The sequence below is a fragment of the Magallana gigas genome, chromosome 2 (assembly GCF_963853765.1).
Source record: "Magallana gigas chromosome 2, xbMagGiga1.1, whole genome shotgun sequence".
Lineage (NCBI taxonomy): Eukaryota > Metazoa > Mollusca > Bivalvia > Ostreida > Ostreidae > Magallana > Magallana gigas.
The window spans coordinates 30,559,401-30,581,733 of record NC_088854.1 but is presented as its reverse complement, the minus strand read 5'-3'; the positions used below and the strand labels follow the sequence as shown (position 1 = coordinate 30,581,733).

Below are 22,333 nucleotides of genomic sequence, written 5' to 3'. Positions count from 1 at the left end.
TGAACACGTTGCTATTATCTTTTCATTTTAGACTTTATTTATTGAGAGAGTGAAAAAGGACTTCATTGAAAAGGGATTGATTCTAATTTCAGTCTGGTGGTGTTGCTGACTATGTGATTCTGAAGCAAAAGTTGGCCCTGATGCCCGATCGGTTTATGATGGATGGAAAAACCCACAAGAATGGGTCACAGGCATCAATCAACCCAAGCACTGATTTACATGGAACTTGGGAGTACGTCCCAGCTGACAAGCAGATCAAATACCTTAGTGAGTGGGATAACCTCAAATTTTGTTCTTGCTTAAAACTGCTTTAATCACTTTTAAGAAATTGGAGATGAATTTTAAACACATTTCTTCTGGTTGTTATCTCTGCCCTTGTTATAGTACCACTTCAGGGTAATGTGTTTTCAATATAACAATATTATTATTTTTATACAGGTTTGTTACATGTAGTTACATGCAGTTTTGATATTTCAGTTTCTGCAAGAACGTCGAATGCCCCAGTTGGGCGTAAGAAAAGAGCAGCCAATGCAGCCAGTAATCTGGTCGTCAAGTTCAACTCCTACAAGTGCTTCTTTGACGACTGCATACCCCCTCCTGACCCCAATACAGTACCCCCAGTAGACAAGAGACCCTCCAAGGCTGAGTTGTGGTCGGACAAGGCGACCTGGAATGGGACCGAGCCTGGCTGGGGAGGGTACAACAACGGGTCATTTGACCTCCCTGTTAATGGCGACAATGTCAAGATCCCAGAAGGTACAGAACTCTTAAAAACAAACTCATGGTAAAAATTGCATCAGTTAATGTGGATATTTTTAAAATATTTGATTGTTAGGCTATATACATAGCTCTTTATAAAGCAAACTAAGATATATTTTTTTTACTTTTAACATATTATTGAGATCAGTGATAAGCTTATGAGAACTTTTTTAAGCTGTTGTAGTTGCTAGGCGATGTACATAACCTGTACATAACCTGTTTATCGGTATGCCATAAGAAGGTTGTTTCTACCATTACAATAAAGATTTTCTTCTGATATGCAAAGTACATGTATGAAATGGAATTCAAAAACAGAGTTTCATGTGTTTTGTTGTTCGTGAAATGTTAGAATCAAGATGATTTATTGGGCTATTTGAACAGGCAAATGGGTGGTGGCTGACACTACTTTGCCTCAGATGGGTACACTGGTACTCTACGGGACTCTGGAACTGGACCACAACAATGGAACCCGAGACTTTGTGATAAATTGTACCTACCTCGTCATCTTCGGTGGACGTTTAATTGTTGGGTACCCTGCAAAACCTTACCTGTCCAATCTGCTTATATCACTCCAAGGCGATCACAGTACCAACTCATATGCAGGAGTTAGTGGGCCACCAATTGGGTCAAAGGCCATAGGTAATTATTATTTCTTAATCATGTTAATCTCAACAAATTCACATGCTAAGAATATATATATGTATTGTAAAAAGTCTTTGAACTGTTCAAGATGATGATGATGATAATGTTAATGGCGGTTTGGTGTCTGACATTTCATATCAACACATTAAACTGATATTTAAAATTTTACACTGCCTTGATTACAGCTGCATTTGGAGGCTTGGATCTGCACGGGGCTCCACGAGGGGACAGTTGGACTCAGCTAAATCAGACAGCCAATGCTGGGGACACACAGTTGACAGTCCAGTCACCTGTGGACTGGGTTGCTGGGGATGTCATCGTCCTTGCCCCTACAAGCTACAGTACTTGGGAGGCTGAAAAACTGACCATCACCGCCATTTCAGCGGATAAGATGACTCTCACTTTCACTCCAGCTCTCCAGTTCAAACATATTGGTAAATGCACTTACTCATGCATTTACATAAAAATCAATATTTTCTGGTTGCAGTTAACATTAGTGCTGAGCATTAAGTGTTGCATTTATCAGAGCAATATCAAAATTTTAATAATTTTATTATATTTATTTAAATCAAGTGCTTGTGAACACTTCTAAAATAAATAAATTAATAATTTGATAAATAAATAAATATTAGATAAATAAACTTTGAATTTGAAAACTTCCAATTCTCATGTCTAGCCCACACTGAGACGGCTAATGGAATGTCAATCAAGATGGCTGCAGAGGTGGGGTTATTGACCAGAAACATCAAGATAGAAGGCGGAGCTTATGCTAAACAAGAATCCCAGTCATTCGGAGCAAGAATTGTTGTAGGTCGTGCTGCAGAGGGAAAGAATTCATATATTGGTAAGTAGCAAAATTTATTGCCATCTTCCATTAGCAATAAACACTCATTATAATCAACTCGCAAGCAATTCATGGAACTCGGTGCATTTAGTTAATATTAAAGTAAACGCATTATGTTTGGATGTGTATATTTTTTAATGTTTCTGTCAGGAAGCAGCTCTTACTAAATCGAGATAAATGTCATGCACATATGAGTTTATAAAACAAATCCTTATGCTTGCTAAAAATAGTAGGATTTCTATATCTACTTCAGAGAAAAACCTTTTTAAATGTTTTGCCTTTATTATAGGCTATGCCAGAATTTCCAATGTGGAGTTTGTGCGCAGCGGTCAGGAGGGTTACATTGATCCCTGGGACTCGCGCAGTGCTGTGGCATTTATTGACGCTGGTACCGTGTCCGACATTAAGCCTTCGTACGTCAGGCACTGTGCCTTCCATCACAGTTACGCCCCATCGGTCACAGCTTACGGAACCAACAACCTGCCCATCGAATGGAACGTGATGGCCGACAATGTGTGGTTTGGTAAGTGTGTGCGACAAATTATATTGCCTTGAATTATTCAAAAACTCTTATTCTTTCTTAGGAGTGATGAATCCATTAATATTGGAAATTTTGTGAAGTCTGCAGTTAAAATAGTTTGAAATTATGAAGTACACATGCATAAGTTGATGGAATAGGATGCATCTAAAAGCATGGATGAAAATATATAGAAGTTAATGTGCATGAAATATAAAAGCAGTTTCATGTGTAATGGTATGTTCATGTGTACAATTGTCTATACAGATGATGTTTTACCAATAGATACATGTAGGTACATTTGTAAAAACCTGATGTCCCTCCTTTCTTTCAGCCATTGAATCACATGGCGATAACACTCAGATCAGGAACAATTTCATAACCAAAACCCAGTGGGAGGGCTCCTATCAGGACAGACATGAGACCTTCAATGTCCGCTACAACGGAGCCATCAACCTGGCCAAGGCCACTAACCCAGTCCTGGAGTACAACCACGTGGGTGGGTGCGAGAGGGTCGGGTTTGCTGTCCTCGGGGAGAGTTGTAGCTCCCCTGGGAAGTTTGTCGGAAATGTGGCCCATAGCTGTTTGTTAGGAGTGGCCAACATTATGGATTCCCTGACATGTAAGTTTGATACTTCAATTTATATGTAGTATTTAGAAGCATATTTTGGAATTTAAAACAATCAAGTATTTCTCCAAGAAAACCTGGGAAAAATATTGGTTTATTGTACATTGTACAGTACATATATTCGGTTGAATCAAATGAATGGATGTTTCAAATTTATGTACATGATGTAGTACAAATTAAATTACATGATTTTTTTCCCTTCATTATACACATGTACATGCATAACATAGCATGTTTGTATATTTTAAAATTCTGAATGATTAAACTTTACAAACTTTTTTTGATTTTTGAATTCCAGCTGATTTGAATTCGTGTGTTAAGTTTGCCAATTTCACGGTATGGAAGAATTTAGACTACGGACTGTACTATCAGAATAGCGCACCCCATGAAGTTTCAGACATTCTGGCTGCAGACAATGGAGTCAACATTTTCCAGTTTATTGCTGGTCCTAGTGCCACTGGACATGCTTATGCTGACCAGTACTGCACAGTGAAAAACTCCCTCATAGTTGGAACCTCCGGGGCTTTCGACTGTGCCATAGACAAAACACCCAATGACGATAACATTGCACTGAGTGGAAACTCCAGGAAACATTCAGGGAGTACAAGGGTGGGCGTCACCATGCCAACCTTCTCGTCAGGTGGAAACTCTGCCCCTGGCAAACCATTTGCAGGAGTCAAAAAATATCAGGCCATCATGGGAAGATTCCACATGGAAGGTGAGTGCTGGTACATGTAGTCCAGAGTCATGTGTTTTTGGTGCACAATACATAAGATGGAGAATTTCAGAGAAATTCCCCGTTGTATTTGAGAGGTGTAAATATAAAGTGAAGCATGAAGCTTAAACTCAGCTGACAAATGAGTTTTCATTTTTGAAATGATTCCTCCATTTTATTGGGCTTTGTGCTTAACTTTATATAATGACTGTAATTTTATATACATGCATGCACACAGTTGAAAAAAATTATTTCAAACCATTCAGAAATAATTTCTTCATGAAAATAAATGAACAGCAAATCCATAAATTTTTAGCATGCATACAAATTTAGGTTCACAGTGACAGGTAATAAAACAATTTTCAAGATTATTACATATTCTAAAATCCCTATGTTTAAAAGACGCAACTTTTAACTCTATTACAGATGTGACAATTGCCAAATATTCAAATTTGTGCGGCAATGGTGGTGACTTTGCAGTTACCCCTAACAAGGGTAATGACGATGGAAACCACCCAATGTACACCAAGAGAGTCACGTTTGTAGATGTAGCCAAAGATTACCGAGTCAAATACTGGCGCTCTAGCATAGGGTGAGTGGAGAGTCTATAGGGCAGAATTTATCTTTACAGATAATAGGTTAAAACTAGTGTGTGTCTGAAGGCAGTTTAGAAATTGATTGTCAAAACAATTTTTGGAAGGCCTTATACAAATTTCGTGATCAAACCTGTATTTTTCAGACAGTTACATGTATATAGTGAGTGTGTCCAATTACATTTTAGTAACGCATTTGAACATTACATTTCTGCATTTTATATTTTAAATTTAAGTTTAGATTGTACTTAATTGTGAACTTAAACGTTATTCATTTAAAACACACGTTCTAATTTTGCTTAAATTTTTAAAATCATTGATGTCTGACGAATAAAGTATAATAGAGATTTTTGTAATGTTTAAAAAAAAAATCATCAGTTAATCATTTGTTATTTTGACAACAGTAAAATCAACTCGGCCGACTGTGTAGACATGGCTTGTGATGCCAAGGTCAAATCCCTGCTAGTGGATCAGGACGGGACTTTCTTGGGAACCCCTGGATCGGTTATCCCTCAGTCTGAGCATGAGTGGAACGGTGATAAAAGGATGGGATTAGGGGACTACAGAATCCCAAAAGAGATGCAGACTCGCCTTGATGGGACTAGGATCCCAGTGTCTGAGCTGGCTCCCAATAAAGGTAAGGGAGAAAAGTCTGCGTTTTTGTTTTGAATTATTTTAGATATACCTCATGATATTGGTTTTAATTTCTGTCAACTTTCTTTTATTTTTGAGAGCTATACCGGTATATAGTTTTTATGTACCAGTGTTTAACTGTTTTGGGGGAAACTGATTTTCTTTACTGTAAAAGCCTAGTTTAGTTTGGGGGTTGTGAATAAGTACATACGAGCTAGATAAAAAAGGTATAAGTACAGTACCAGCTGATTTTATTAAGTGTTGTCAATTTTTAATCTGTAATTCCATGTCATTTACTACATATGTCATTATTGTCCCGATAACAAAAATTATTTTGATAAATAAAATGATACAAATGATGAAGTGTATAACATATAACTCTATCTGTAACTTTTTACAGGCATCATAAGGAACAGTAACTGTGTATATCACAACACCTGGCAGGCCTATGAGTGCCCTGACTATGACTACTTTACACTGACTATCGAAAGTATGGACCCTGACACCGAGACCCGCCGTCTCTCACCCGTCGCCATTCTCGGAGATGGTTACCTTGACCTGATTAACGGTCCTCAGGATCACGGGTGGTGCAGCGGTTACACCTGTAGAAAGAGACTGTCCACATTCCAGGCTCTTGTGGCATCAGGTTAGTACGAAATGAAATCAATGAGAAGTTTCCTGAACAATTAAGGTATCTGATAATAAGATTAATTGTAAGATTATTGAATTCAATACCATTTCAATACATGTACTTTACAGGGAAGGACTACCTGCTCCATTACACAAGTACTTCACCTCAGAATTCAAGATTCTTCCTGCTGAATGCTAAAGACACAGACTGCATTGTTTTATCTGTCTGGTACTCACAGCCTTGGCGACTAGATGTGTACCATGATAAAGTGTATGTTAAACCAGAGAATGTCCGGTTTGTGAATCCAGGAAACCGGTACATCATAGATCCACCTCCGGTCGGCCAACCAGATTTCTACAAGCCAAATGTGACTGGTTGCCAAGATGTTGCAGGGGCTAGTTATTTTGACCGGGATTCTGGAATTCTAACCTTCAACATCAGAGGGTCTAAACCTATTGAAATCAAGACTGTGGATGTGATTATAGTGTCCTTCCAATTCCCAGCCATGAAGGAAACAGATTTTTATGGAGAAAACATCATCATGAATATCGCTGCTTTCTGCGACATTGATCCTAGTCGGGTGAGAATCACCAACATTGTCAGAGAAACTCCATCTGTTGGGCGAAGAAAGAAAAGATCCACCTCCGGAGACATCACAGGTTTCTCTGTGGAAATTGGAAATCCTCCAACTACAGGTCTGGTAGCCATTTTCATCAAAATAGAATTTCCATTTTTGACCCAAAAAAGGACAACTAATAAATATTTTATTATTTTTTTTCATGATTTTTGAGTTATAAATCATTTGATTTTTTATGTGCCTGATGTAATGATACATTTAATGATAATTAGTAGACTAACAAGTATGGTAAAATTCAGTTTACTTCATTGTGAAATGTTATTGAACATGACTGTTTATATTGTAGACCTGAACGGTACATCTGGAGCTGGAGACCTGACCTCAGCAGAACTCGACACAGCTGCATCCAAGATCGTCAACGAAATACAGCTCGGAAACTTCAGTCAAATTATTAACGTGAGCCAAGATACTACATACTCCATCGCAGAACCTCCACCGAGCCCAAGCAGCTCCGAGTGGGAGGAAATCAAGACTGACGACAACCCCTATACCTCACTGTATGTCGTTGACGCTATGGTGTTCAAACCAGCTTTGGTTCCTCAGCATGAGGGAGTACCTTTTGCCACCCAGCCCAAGATTCAGATCGTAGACAAAAATGTAAGAGACATTATGTTTGTTTATATTCTACAAAAAAATAAAAAAATATTATTTTTCTATTTGTAATAATTTAAGAAGTTTTTTTATTCAATTGTTTTCAAGGGTTATATTTGTCATAGGAAATTAAAAGTAATTCATGTATCACTTGAAATGTATAATCAATTTGGAAAACAAATTTTTTTTTAAGGGAAACATTATCAAGAAGCTGGGAACCAAAGCTAACCCCTGGCAAGTGACAGCTACCATCAGGAGTGGGACAGGAAACCCATACGCTGCCTTGGAGGGCAACACCTCCGTCAGTGTCGTGGATGGATGGGCCAACTTCACCAACCTTCTCATTACACACTTCGGACAGAACTACATTTTGGACTTCAACATCTCCTACCCAGATGAGGGAGAAAATGTCAGCCTGTCCAGTGACCCTTTCACCATTGTTGGACGTCCCCTGAAGGGATCATTGGTCAGCCGAACCACTACTGTGGTGGAGAAAGCTTTGATCTCGGTTGTTCTGGAGTTGAGAGATGATGTGACTTCTGAGAAAATTTCCAACATCACATGGAGGGTAAGACTAGCTTTTACCTGAATTATACTTTTACTGGGATACATTTATCCAGCATGAGAATATTTACGGTAATATCAGGTATATTGGTAATGAGAGAGAGAGAGAGAGAGAGAGAGAGAGAATCTGATATAAGATGTACACAATGACTGTTTTGATATTGTAGGGTCACACATGGACTGCAACAGCTGAACTAGGAATGCCAGACCTCTACAACGGATCTCTTGTCGGCATAACTACCACAACCTTTGACACAAACTCCGCTGAAGCAAGCTTCTATTCTCTGAATTTGACCAGTGTTGGGGTATATGTGGTCAAGTTCACAATCGTCTCCAACCCTGCAGACTACAGTCTGACATACGAGGAGCTGATAACGGTGAAGGCCCAGAGCCACATAAACCTGGTGATAGAGGACACAAAAGAGGTGGTGGTCAAGTTCAATGAGGATTATGACTCCATTGTGGGCACTACCTACAACAAATATTTCTCTGCCATGATGGGTAATGTCCTGGCGGTAACCTATCCAGACATCATACTGAACACCATTGCTGTTTCCAAAGGTAGGTCCTCATCTATTGATTTCTAGATCAATTTCATTTTATTCCCTAGTAGTATTCTGGTATCTTACATTATAGCACTTGCCTGGGGTTAGTTTGACAAAAAAAGCAAGGCTAATAAAAGAGAGACAATGAACACAAGCTATAACTGTTCTGTTGCATGTTTAGCGGGCTGGTCATTGTCACCAGACTTGTAATGGCAGGAGCTTTTCAAAGTAATTTTAGCCCTTCGACACTTGTAATCATTTTCTCCTCGTCTTGAATTTGCCCAGACACAGTTGTGTTTAAAGAGAGATAATTTGAGACATTGGAATTTGCCTAGTCGTAAATTCGCCCAATGACAATGAGGATGAAAATAAAACATTTTTCATATTTGATGGTTTCTTTAATGTTGTTCTCAGTTTTATGCTGTTATGATTGATAAGCTTGTCATCTCCATTTTCCAGGCAGCATTATTGTGACTTTCCAAATCAGTGGTACCAACTCTTCAGTCAACACCACTGTGTATGCTGTGTGTAACTCCATCCAGAGCGGGCAGACATATTCCTTCAATGGAACTTCTCTCTCATTGGCTGGGTACTTGACAGTAGGCGGGACTGTGTATTACGGAGTCACATGTGGAGATGTAAGTTATATTTGTTATGAGTAATGTAATTATCACTAATTTAATATCAATGAATGTATTTCTAGAGATAGATTTTTTACGGTAGATAAAATGAACATGTGCAAAAGATACATGTAAGTCAAAGTGTGGATGTGAATGATTTTCTTCTTTTTGTTCAGTAGTTTATTATTATACGGCTTAATTTAATTTACATAATGCCAAAATATTATTAGGTTTATGGTAAGACTTAGAGAGAAAAAAAATTGTTTTGGAGGAAAAATATTTCTTGATATTTATCAATATATCATATGCCATTACGCAGGTTAGATTTAATTCTTTATTCTGTAAATTTGCATTTTCATGAAACCTCTTTCTTTATCATGTAGATGACACCCTCACCAACAAGCGACTCCACGAACATAGTCCTGATTGTGGCGGTGGTTTTGGTGGTGACTGCAGTTATCATCGTGGTAGTCAGCATCGTAATGTGGAAGTGTAAGGTGGTGCCAAAAACCAAGACCCACGACTACTATAACCACAAGTACCTGGGCAACACCAACGATATTGACGAGATTCTCTTCAGGGAACAGTCCTTTATGAGCATCAGTGCTCCCATGGCAACCAACATCCACTATGACAAAAAACAGCCACTCTGAACATTTGTATTTACTAGTAGCATCTGTGATATTCTTGGCATATCTGTATTTACAGAATTTATTTATTACTTTCAAAATCCTTGCTATCTGCAATATATTTTTTTTTGTCCATCAAAATGTTTTCATTCTTGACTTTTACTTTTGGGCTTGACAAAAAGTTATATTTATTTTTTTACTCTGTATGATTTTTTGGGGGACAATTATATACATGTACTGTAGAATACTTCACTGGTTTTTTTTAAGTTTATTTTAACTGTGATATTTGACATTCTTTTTCTGTAATGGACATTTTTATTTTTTGTTCTAGACATACAATCCCTCCATTGTTTAAAGATTTTGATGTTTACTTTTTTTTTTATGTTTATACCCTGTAGATTTATTTTTCACTGTTAAAAAGCCACTCTTTAATAGATATTTCCTGTTGTCTGTTTTGATATATAAATAAATTTTCACACAGTTATATTAATCGCTTTGGGGTTTTTTTCTCCTTAATTATGAGCAAGAAATTCTATCTCTGGTTTACATGTATATAGAAAGTCATCAGAAAAAAATCTTTCATAATATAAAAACAGAACAATTCAAAATGAGATTATAGGCAAAACTTTGTAATTTGTGCATATTAATGATACGCAATTGATAAACTAGTGACTATGAAGCAAAGCACTTCTTCATAGTTTTCTTCATTTACCTAACACATCTATGACACGTATTAATTACAGGATTGCTAAGGGGGGGGGGGAGGGAGGGGGCAGACAATGTCATGTTTTATATGCTTTATTTTGTTAATTAAACATAATTCAAGGTATTTTATCCTCATTATAGGTGATTGTTATGACAGAAATTATTTTCTGTAGACAGTCAATCTAAAGTTTAACACAAAAAACATGAAAGTATTCAGTCAAAATGAAAATAATTACGTGAAAATATGATATCCGGAAAATGTGACAAGGTCCAGAGTATGGCCATCGCCCCTGGCCCCACAGGGTAGTGTTATTTAATCAAATGTACATGTATTCTGATATTTTGACAAGTCGAAAACTCCTACCTTATGATTTAACGTGATTGTGAGGACAAGTAAACAAAATTGTGTACGTGGAATAAATACTGATATAATATTGACCACAATTCACATATAACTGTATTTATTTGTACGGGGTTTTTTTCCCATTTTAATTATTATTGGAATCCGTCTACACATGTACAACTGTACATGTAAAACATTCAGTGTACACTTTTTTAAAGTAAATTTGTTTGTCATCATTAAAAATAACTTTCCGGATCCCATTTTATAATTGTAGGTTTTCAAACGAAATATACAATTGTGTTTTAATGTTTTTGCAAATCATGCAAGATTATTGTCGATAAACTCTTGCTACCTCAGTTCACGTGTTCTTTGATGATATATCTAGCACCGCATGCTGGCGGATTTATTGGGTAATAATTACAAGATCGGAATAAGATCCAGAAAAATAACCGAAAATTTTGGCAGTTTCATAATAAACACATTTGAAACGAGAAACCAAGTGCATAAAGTTTGATTTTAAATTAACCGCACCAACAAAAATTAGCAAAGTTCGCAAAAGATCGCGTGCGCTAGATCATTACATTATAAAGGAATCGTTAAACAAGCACAGTGTGTTTGTTACAATATTAAAACTGACTGTATCATTATTGTAACCACTTCAGAGAAAAAAACTAGCCATGTGAAAATATTGAAGTTATATATAACGTTTATCATTTAGTTTAAAAATTCTGTAGGCCTAAATTAAAACTATTATACGTACTGACGGGATTTTAAACTTTAATGTAACAATTTATTAGTGTTCATAATTACATTTAGTCCTGATCAATCCATGCACATGTACATTGTATGTAACATCGTGTTTACATGTTTACATGATGTTACACAATCTTCCGTGCTGTAAATTGTTACCTGCTTTAATCAGACAATTCCGTATGCTATCGATCTTTGATTTTGCTTAATTGACAAGATCTTCGAAGGTCGTATCTCTACACATAAATCTATATTTTACGTGCTCGCCCAAAATCTCGACTGTATAGTTGTGTACCTGGATTTATTACACCCGGTGTTGAAATAATTCAGATTCAGAGGCACGTGGTGAACTGAAATACTTTTTTGGGGTTTTCCAATTTCCTTTTATCATCAGATTTATATATGAACGAGGGAAGAGCGCTTTAAATTTCTCGGCTGGTATGCAAGTAAAGAATACCTCTTTGTACTTTTCTTTGTTACATTAAACATTTTTGGCCTTAATTTAAACAACAATGTTTTGTTCGACGATTTTGAAATACATGTACAATGATGTTGGTTAACCTCTGCTTCCATTGCCTCTGATATTGAGTTACTAAATAAAATCCGCTACGGGCATGCAAAAAAAAAAAAAAAGAAAAAAAAAAAAAGAGGACATCAAATATTTATGGCGTTTTCATATGTTCAGATATGTGTAAAAAAATATATCAGAACCAGCAATTTTAAAACCCGAAAAGAGGGAATCCTCCCCAGAAACAAAATAACCATCACCATAAAAATCTTTTTCTAATCACAGTTTACCGATATACATACATTTATGTGGGACCGCTCCCTCAAAATAACTTAACATACCCACCCACCTAATGTATCACCAATATTGCTATTTCTTAATTTTTCAAAACACAGAATTTCCCCCCAGCATCTTCAATATAACAACCACGAAATAATAATGATGACATTCTAAGTGCATTGTATTGAGGAAAGTGTCATGTTGTAAATTTTGAATATACCGGGTGGCAGTAAATTCAAAATTTACAACATGACAAAAGGAATGAAAGAATAGTGCAGGATTTTTAATGTTTTAATGTTATAGAGTTGTCTTGTATCATCAAGATTCAAGAATAACTAAATGATAATGGAGTTAATCCAATTACTTAGCTGTATCCCCACCCCACCCCACCCCACAAAAAAACCATAACAATGATAAAATTATAACAATTAAGAACACAGTTTTTTCCTATTGGAATTCAAGGCGCTTTCAAAGTTCAGTGAAGTCTCATATATACATATAGAATTTTTTTAATCTGATTTATATAAATGCATTATCATTATTGAGTGATCATAATGCATCGTTACTTTAATTTTCTAGTGGTTGGCTTCAAGTGCAAAAAATCCATTTTTATTTTCTTTCTATTTCATAAGATGTAAATATAGTAACCAGCTGTAGTTATTTTTTAGAGCCAAAAATATTAACGTTGAGATATAAATAACTGGTAAATAAAGCTTGCCATTCCTAAATGATGAAAGATAAGCTTTGTAAAGTCGGACATCTTTAAACAGTCAAAGACATTTTGCAATATTGCTCTACATATACATAAAAAAACACACACACACACAATAAATTATCCTCTAATTGGTTCCGATGTCCTTTCTCGTCTCAACAGAAACACCTCTGTCAAGAATAATTTTTTTAAAAACCACACACTTTGGTAGTTTGTGTTATCGGTGGAATATCTTTTACGTAAAAAAAAATTGTTTTATCAGATCCTAGTTCCGTCAAAATCTTAAATTATGGTTATTAAGTTTATGTGTCAAGGGTGATGGGGGGGGGGTATAAATTAGAATTGAGGACATTTTATATTGATCGTCCTTTTTAAAAAAGAGTCTTTTTTGGAGTTCAGATAACCATCTAAATGCTTTTATTAGTCCGTCTGACTTAAATTTTCATTAAGATTTAAGAGCTGTCTTTTAGCTGAAACGAAAGGGTACCACTTTATGTACTCTCGTAATTGACGCATCGTAATCCTATTTTGTTTCTATAGTCAATCATGTTTACTTAAAATATGCATTCAATTTTGATTTATATTAATCTATTACATGTACCATTGTCGCGTGTTAAACTGTTTATTCAGCAATCCGAGCTGTGCATCCACCATCTCTGTGTACGCCGCCTTTACAGATGCTATTAATAAATCTGTGCAATAGAGCCAAAATGAAAATACTCAGTGTTTTTTCCCCCATTAATTTGAAACCTGGAATAAGAGGCCACCTGTCTTTAGCGGCCAGTTTGGCATTGTCCCACAGGTGGCCGTTAAAAACAGGTGCAACTGTATACCTCTTTTGAAAGTATTTGATACCGTCGGTACTACATTGCAATTGAAAACTATTTTATACAGAAACATATTATATACATGTATAATATAACGTTACAAATACAGGAAATATTGCGTATTCAGAGCATCAAGAATATAACACAAGTTGTAAATGAACTTTACCAACAATGCATGATATGGTTTATTATGATTTCCTTGATGGATCATGAATGTAGCGAGCATTGTCTAGTTTATACGTGTACAACCCGTGTTTAGGAATTTATATTTTTGAATTTTCCTGCAGGGGTAAAATACTCACTAGGCGTTAATATAGACATGTGCATTACTATGACCACTCGTTTGTACGATTTTATTTTAATCAGTTTCTGTAAATATTATCGGTTAGGATGGGATTTACAAATGAAGAATAATTAAATGCTGATATCAACTTGTGCAATTTATTATGAACAATGTTCACAAGTTTGGTTTGCAGAAACAGAATCAACAAGTTCGGGTATGTATATGCAACCATTTTGAAAAAAAAAATAACGGAAACTTATTACAATAAAATATACTGCATGATAAACATTCATTGCATACAAAGTGCCATCTTCGCTAGCCAAGGGTGACGATCCACGAAGTTTCTCTATTCTTGAATTCTCTTGAATAGAGAAACACCGTGAATCGTCACCCATGGCTAGCGAAGATGACAAAGTGCTGTATTTATCCTTGACCAATATGGTCTGATACACGCACAGCTAGGCATTTTCACCCGCTGTTTACCAGCTTTATTTACGATGATCCTAAATTACTAAGATATAAGAGTACAACAAACCCCCTTCCTTGTACATATATCTATGTCCCTCACACCCGATGTTGAAATAACTCTGATTCAATCGCATGTGGTGAACTAAAATACTTCAACGGGTTTTCCGATTTCCTATACTGAACGATTAGTATGCTCTCTCTTTAAATTTCTTGAACACGCGAGATAATTCCTTTGTGTAATAGAAAAAATTCTCCTCGAAAGCAAAAATATTTTCTCGACAATTGCGAACCTTATCCCTTATAATCTTTGAATAATTTGTTTTTTATATTCTTTGAATTTATTCCCCCAGTGTCTTCGTTATAAAGGTACAAAAACAATGCTGTATAAGGTTAGAGCAAAAGGACACTGGTATGATGACGTTACACATATATTGTATACCGGCAAAAAAAAGCAAATAATTTGATTTTGTTCAGAAAAAAAAATCGAATGTATATATGTAATTACATATAAAAAAGAGAAATTAAAACAACAAATAGAGACATAAAAACCTCCCCCAACTATACTCGTAAATGAAATGAAAAAAATCAAATCAGCAATTATCTATAGCTAGCATTAAGCAAAAGTATATTTACCTAAAAGTATGTAAACATTATACCCAAACACCTAAGGTATACCGTCAATGTCGGGATTTCATGCAACTTTTCTTGAAAACCCCCTAAAGCATCCCAAGAACATAGCGTAATAATAATGGCGGTGAAGTTGGAGGAAGCTGTGTTATTAGCATGCTGAGATTATAATTATAGAGATATCATCAAGAATATTATAACTAAATGCTTATGGAATTCCCCCACTTATCCGTAATGTAAAAAAAAACACCTCCGGGAAAGAGAGCAATAACAGAGCGTTTAATAAACTCTTGCTTTCTTATTAAAATATACCCCCCCCCCTCCTTTCAAATCTATTGTAGTGTAGTAATAAAATTTTGCACCAATCGGAGAATTTTAAATATACCCCTGCCCATAAAAATTATACCAAACAGTTTTTAATTAATTCACCGAATTTCTTTATCGACTAGAATAAGTACTAGAATATGATCCTAAAATGAATATGTCCAATATAAATAATGCAACTAATATTGCTTTGGTTGTTCAAAAGCGATTGGCCTGAATTAATGCAAACATTTATATTCCTTCCATTCAATGAAAATCAAATATTATTGAAATATTTCTTCTATCATCTTAAGTCAGTATTTCGTAAAAACAGTTTTGTTTGTAAATTGTTTAAATGTCCTATTTAATCTATATATAAACCTCACTTATCTAAATCAGTATAGGAATTGGAATAATTTCATACAAAACGTTCACATACGTCACAAAACATCAAATTACATCAGACTCGATCTCGACCAAATCTAAAGTTTCTGGGTCAAGGATGAGGGGGAGGTATTTATATTAGGATTAAAGGCACCTAATTTATGCGTTTTCTTTAGAAAGATTTTGAAAAATAACCATATAAGTGCTTCAGTTTGTAGGTCTTTAAAAAACGTTTAGCTAACAATTATAAGAAGGTACCATTTAAGGTAATCGATCAGTCAGACCGAGAATAAAACGCAATTTCAGTTCTACACACAGTCAGTTAAAAAATAATAACTGATTCATCGTACAAGGGGATCGCACGAGTTTGACATTGCTAATAGCTTAATGTTGCACGTTTTTAAAGGTTTATTTTTTTCCTTTCCTTTATTTTTTCTTTGAAATGCGAGCAATACATTTCAATTATTGCAGTTGGTATTACGAACCGATTTATACTAACATATGTCCCTTACACATCAGTACTATGTACATTGTTATCTACGAAACAATATAGGTGCAGTAAATTATTTTGATTTATAATATAATTTTCTGATGCAAAAAGCTTTTGTATGTATTCATAAGATATATTCAGAAGGTCTGATTAAAGCAACATTGTACTAGTATTCATAGATGTCGTCTTGTACACTTATATATTTGCAATTTATTACATATTACAGAAATCTTTTCTCACAGATGTGGCCTTAATCTTAAAATTAATCTTATTTATCATAAAGATTAAAGTTATACGCAGATTTGTCATTACAGAACGTTTTTTGCAGAAAAATTACATTGTGAAAAATACAGCTCACGTGTTAACATTTCTGTGGAGAGACACTGAAGTATGTCAGGCATCATCACTCATTCGAGTACCCAGTCTTCCAAAAATTGAGTAAACTTGTTCATTGAGTATAGACAGTAGACAGTGCTGTGTAGATAGTGTCTAAACTTGTTCAGTGAATATAGACAGTAGACAATGCTGTCTAGACCGTGTCTTAAAATTTGTTATATTAAGGTAAAGGTTTCAAGAAGCAAAATAAGGTTAACTGATAAAGAGCAACACTCATAATTTCAGAACATTAATTTATTCAGTAACAATCTCAACATTCAATAACAATTAGATATATTAACGTATTAATGAAAATACAAACTATCAAAATGACACATCGTAATATTACTTGTAATGATGCAATATTGATAATGTATGTGTGCATTGTGTACATTCTGGTGCAACTTTACATTCACAATCTCAAGGTCGCTTTGATTGCTTTCATTTCGTTTATTATTCGATATCTATATTTAGATTTAACGTGATATGGTGAGACATCGTCACGAATGACTCTTTTTTAAACTATGTACATGTATGAGACGAGGTTACACTTTATAATAGTACATTGTACTGTTATTTGTTTTGAGACATTTTGTCACAGTTAAAAATAAACTGTGACTATGCGTCCAAACATCACTGGCCTTGCTTTGTAATGATAAAAGTCGAACAAAATACTTATAAACAACCCCTTTTCGATTGAACATCTTTTTCTATATTTATAAACATTTAGAATTATATATTAAGATTAAATTATTTTTGAGTTTTAAATCTAAATGAATTGACTCTCCTGACTTTATGCAGGGTGTGTTTGAATATATGTACTTTCATGTATATTGATATTAATAATGTAAGTATTAGTGAACGTACAATGTATATATGTTGTGACTCTATTTGTAATTATTATAAACGGCTGTAATCAATACGATTTTGAACCAACCAGACACATCATATCTTTTTTAAACAGGTCAAGGAGCCGCGGCTGCAAACATTCTGTCAGCTACGATATCTGGGAGTTTGGTCAGTGTCCAAAACAGGGCGACCGAACCCCTACCCACGGGGTAACGGTGTCTGGGGTATCGTGCAAATAGCGCGTGCTGGATTGCCGTCGTCACTTTGGACAAATCGGAGTCGAATGAACCATCGGAGCCCACCTGTCCAACTGCCCCTGCAACCAGAATAATTACGTACCATTATACAAGTTCTGCTAGTCCAAATTCATGCACGTTTGTATTATATTCAATTACGTGCAAAGTCTCTAAAAGGATCAAGTCCAAAAGAACAATAAAATAGCAAAAAACATAATATGTTACTGCATCATAGTCCAACGTTGAATACTATTTTGTAAAGTAATTAGATACAACTTTAAATTTTGTTTTTACCTGAATGTATGGTTTTCTCTCCATAAAACTCTTTCACGTTTTCTGGAAGTTCATAAAAGGCCTGTCGAAGACGGAGCGTGGCTTCCTGTGGGAATATACAGGTGGCGAATCCACTAGGCTGTATTAAGTGAGCTGACACGCCCACGTGGTACATCTCTCGTCTGCCAAAAAAGGTATTCTTTATTCATGATGAAAATTTCAAAAAAATACAGAAAATAAATGTTTGTCTCGTTTATAGATTTTTATTACTTTCCCTTATGTTTTAAACGCTTTGCCTTTCAGTTTGTAAATTTCCTATGGTATAAAGTTCTTTGATAATATGAAATGTATATAAACAACTTTAATGTAAGCAACTTCATTATTTCATAAGATCGGGAAAAAAATGAAAACGTGAAAAAAACAACAAATTCTATACCTAAAGGTATCTGTGTACGCTTCAAGCGCAGATTTGCTGACGTTGTACGCAACAACTCCCGGAAATGCGACCATGGAGGCAACAGACGACATGTTTACCAGGCGTCCTTTTGACTCTCGAAGAAGAGGAAGAAAATACTTCGTTATCATTATCGCCCCGTACAAGTTGACGTTCAGAGTTTTCTCAAAGTGCTCCTTGGTTTGCCATTCCAACGGTGCTGCAATGTGCAAAACTCCAGCATTGTTGACAACTGCCCATAGTACTGCAACAGAGAAAACAGAGAACTATAGGGGCTTATGAAAAATAATTATATTAAACCATGAAAAAAATAAATAAATTTGTGTTATTAGTGATGTTCATGATAAAATTTATAGCATTATATGCGATTTTATAATTTCGTAATAAAGGCCACGTGTACATCATTTGCAGTTGTTACGTTTATTATTTTTCAAAAATGTTAAATTTTTCCGTTATGTACACGATTAAGGAAACTTTGTTTTAGGTTGCTTAGAAAAGCTCTATTGTTAATGTTGGATATACAAGTACAAATAGCTTATGAAACAACAAAATATTCTTTTACAAAGTCTTTTGGGTGGGGTTTATTGTTTAATTGACGAATATTCGGAAATAGCCACCGACATTCATTTTCTGTTACAAAACCCCGGCGAAACTTTAGAGCATTTAATTATTTATTGACAACAAAGTAGGATTAAACAACAACAAAGGGGGCTCCGCAAATTAAAACCATTCAATTTGTAGATACGGGTTAGATACTAGGTATACAGATAAATAAACAAACCTATATGGATATCCGAACTATTTTGACTACTACCGTTTACATGTACATACGCCGAGTAACTGTTAGTTACATGTATAACTAGACCTGCCGATAAATGATTATGGTTGTACAAGTGTTCACATTAATTCTCTTTCCTTATATGGGAACAATTTAAATAATCTTTCCTTATATGGGAACAATTCAAATAATAAAAAAAACCCTGATTATTATTCCCAAAGTCCCTTTTAACATCGATCATCTAAAATACAAAGTACATACCCCCCCCCCCCCCGAAAAGAAGTTAGTGCAAGTTGAATTTTTTTTTAATGTTTGACGATTTAGTCATATCTTGTAAATCAGTGACCTGAAATGACTAATCGATGTTACGATATCATTCAAACTCGAACGTGAGCAGTTCTTTCATTGAAAGGTAAATGGGCTCTCTTCGACTTAACTGGGTTAGAATCGCTATTTAACAAATCTTTACTTATATTATGTATTATGACCTATTTATTTGATTTGTTTTTATCTAATAATAAACTGGTAAGGTTAATGACCTTTAATATTGGATTAGGTAATCAGATATTAAAATGGTAAAGAAAAATTGTTCATGAATTTACACTAAACTGCAGTTTGACAAAAGTGCATTGTACATGTAGCTCATCAACCTCCCCCCCCCCCACCCCCCCCCCCCCCTTTTTGAAAAAAAATATACGGGGAAGTTAAATAAAAAAAATATGAATTAAAAATTACATAAATGTTAAGCAATTTTTATGAATAATTACAAGGAATTAAAGGATTTAAGTTTTCAAAATGGGTCTTCTCCTAGAGAATGTACATATTTACAATTTAATGAAACAAATTAGTCGTAGCTAGGAAAACGAGCAAACAATTTTTCAAACAACGTAACTTTGCAGATTTATGAAAAGTTACTGATATGTTTTCGCAAGATACAATTAAAAATGTTTCTATCCTCGTTTAATTTAATTTTAAATGATTATCAATTTCATATAAGCAGTGTCTTTGGAAAAATATCAATTGCCTGAGCACTTTCGGGTTTTAAAAGTAATTCTGATGCAATTATTTTTACTTCAAAAAAGTCCTTTGAAGATATAAAAATAACCTTTAGAAGTTGCAATACGACATATCAATTTATTTTATCTGATTTATGCACAAAACGGTTACTTTTTCAAAGAATTACACATGAAATGAAGTAAATAATCTTTTTACCTTCCTTCTCAGCAAGTCTTGATCTAACCAGATTTACGGCATTTTGAATGGAGTCCTTTCTGGTAACATCTAGACGGAAAATCACAACATTGTCCGAACATTTTTCACCTAACCTTTTTTCCCCTTCCTCGGTCAAGCATCCTGCAAAAACTCTTGCGCCTCTCTTGTCCAAATCCTGAGCGAGGCGATGACCGAACCCCGTGTCGCACCCTGTGATCAAAACCCACCGGTGGGGAGAGTTCTCAATATAAAAGGACCTCAGGTAGTTCTCGATGAACTTACAGACCGCAAACAGAACTGCTACAGCGGCGAAAAAGGTGAAGACTTCCATGACCGATGTGTTCGGATTTTTAAATGCCTGTATATTCAGACAGACAATGTTACCTCTCTTATAAAGGGTAATTATTTCGAAATCGCTAAAAATAAAACCCCTCTTCTTGAAATTTGCTATTTCAATTCAAAAATAAAAAAAATTGGGCAATTATCACAGAGTTCTCTCGAAAAACTGGTGGCTAATATATCGTAGTATATGCTACTTCGTATATTTATACACTGTTATGTGCAGGTAACGATTTTTATGGCATTTACAAATTAAAGATTAGATACATGTTGTCTCCTCCCATTCACCTTTAAAACATACTGTATACATGTACCATATATATTAGTATATGCATTTGCGCATTTGTCTGTCAGCATTGGAAGAGGAATTTTTTTTATTCTTACGACGATGTTTCGCTTTTGTAAAAACTGTAATAATGTGTTATGCATATAAATATTTATTTTTCTAATTCATAAACATATAGACGATTTTTTAACACATCATTATCAACATTACATATGCTTAAGTTCTCTCTCTCTCTCTCTCTCTCTCTCTCTCTCTCTCTCTCTCTCTCTCTCTCTCTCTCTCTCTCTCTCAAACACACACACATATTATAAAATTCACGTCGATCAATATAAAATAAAATGCATATTTACAATTTAGATCAGTATTACCAGCAAAGTTAATAAATTTCACGCGAAATTTTACCAAGCGCATGTTTTGCATTAAAGCGTTAAGAATTTTACCAAAAATTTCAAGGATGTACTAATGTACATTATTATACTTTTATGTTAAATACTGAAATCTGATTGGTTTAGAGGAAGTTGGTAATTCGTTATATTACTCTCAGTGTTAGCAACACACTTGGCAACGGGTAACACAACGAATTGTTACATGCGCGTAAATTATGCGCGTACGGTTCGCCGTAGAATTCACTTCATTACTATATAAAAGCAGTTAAATTTTCTTTCAAAATAAGACATTCAGTATAATAAAATAAATAGTGCCTCGCGTGGTTGACAATGGTTTTCTCGAGGTGTCAATTTCAACAGTTACCCTCCCAAACAGACGCAGTATTTATATAATATTAACTGATGTATCCTTTACAAGGTGTTAACATTGATTTTTTTTTTATTTAATTGATTTGATTTATTTAATACATTACTTACGATGATTCTAAAAGCTTTGGAAATCATTCTGTTTTTGATTTTCAACTTATTAATACGTGATGATAAAATCAAACGCCCGGCGTTTAAATCAATTTTAAATTCAAATTTAAAATGGTTTACCGTGGTATTATGCCAATCGTTAGACAAAGCCGAAAATATTAAAGTCTGACACGGACAGAAACGGGCATCATTTTATTCTCTCTCTCTCTCTCTCTCTCTCTCTCTCTCTCTCTCTCTCTCTCTCTCTCTCTTTTGGAATGGAGTAAACCAACAACCTAAATATTTAATCGTCACGCGGTCATATGAAATCATTTAATTCCATTACAAATAACTTTAATTAAAAAAAATCTATGCTACCTCCTACGCTCAATATGATTTCGAAATTCTATTTTTTACAGAAAAGAAAAATACCAAACAAGCATAGGCAACGACATTTCACGG

General features: G+C 34.9%; 2 protein-coding genes across 3 annotated transcripts in view; one reads left to right on the top strand and one right to left on the bottom strand.

The window, feature by feature from the left end:
• LOC105341304 (fibrocystin-L-like) overlaps positions 1-10,022 on the top strand; it is a 34,296-nt gene extending 24,274 nt beyond the window's left edge. For both annotated transcript variants that reach the window (XM_066076095.1, XM_066076094.1), the window contains exons 42-58: positions 93-267; positions 478-756; positions 1,141-1,398; positions 1,587-1,835; positions 2,078-2,245; positions 2,535-2,768; positions 3,097-3,384; positions 3,689-4,108; positions 4,532-4,697; positions 5,103-5,335; positions 5,732-5,977; positions 6,091-6,657; positions 6,886-7,196; positions 7,384-7,758; positions 7,922-8,315; positions 8,759-8,937; positions 9,303-10,022. In XM_066076095.1, coding sequence (XP_065932167.1) covers positions 93-267; positions 478-756; positions 1,141-1,398; positions 1,587-1,835; positions 2,078-2,245; positions 2,535-2,768; positions 3,097-3,384; positions 3,689-4,108; positions 4,532-4,697; positions 5,103-5,335; positions 5,732-5,977; positions 6,091-6,657; positions 6,886-7,196; positions 7,384-7,758; positions 7,922-8,315; positions 8,759-8,937; positions 9,303-9,572 — 4,812 coding nt within the window. In that variant the 3' untranslated portion in view covers positions 9,573-10,022. The remainder of the gene's footprint in view (positions 1-92; positions 268-477; positions 757-1,140; positions 1,399-1,586; positions 1,836-2,077; positions 2,246-2,534; positions 2,769-3,096; positions 3,385-3,688; positions 4,109-4,531; positions 4,698-5,102; positions 5,336-5,731; positions 5,978-6,090; positions 6,658-6,885; positions 7,197-7,383; positions 7,759-7,921; positions 8,316-8,758; positions 8,938-9,302) is intronic.
• A 7,457-nt stretch (positions 10,023-17,479) lies between these two features.
• On the bottom strand, positions 17,480-20,947 carry LOC105339597 (short-chain dehydrogenase/reductase family 9C member 7). The gene is made up of 4 exons (XM_011445199.4): positions 20,405-20,947; positions 18,397-18,658; positions 17,982-18,142; positions 17,480-17,767 (listed from the first exon to the last, which is right to left on the bottom strand). Exons 1-4 carry the CDS (start codon positions 20,733-20,735, stop codon positions 17,568-17,570), a joined length of 954 nt encoding a protein of 317 aa, XP_011443501.2. The 5' UTR covers positions 20,736-20,947; the 3' UTR covers positions 17,480-17,567.
• Positions 20,948-22,333: the final 1,386 nt, after the last annotated feature.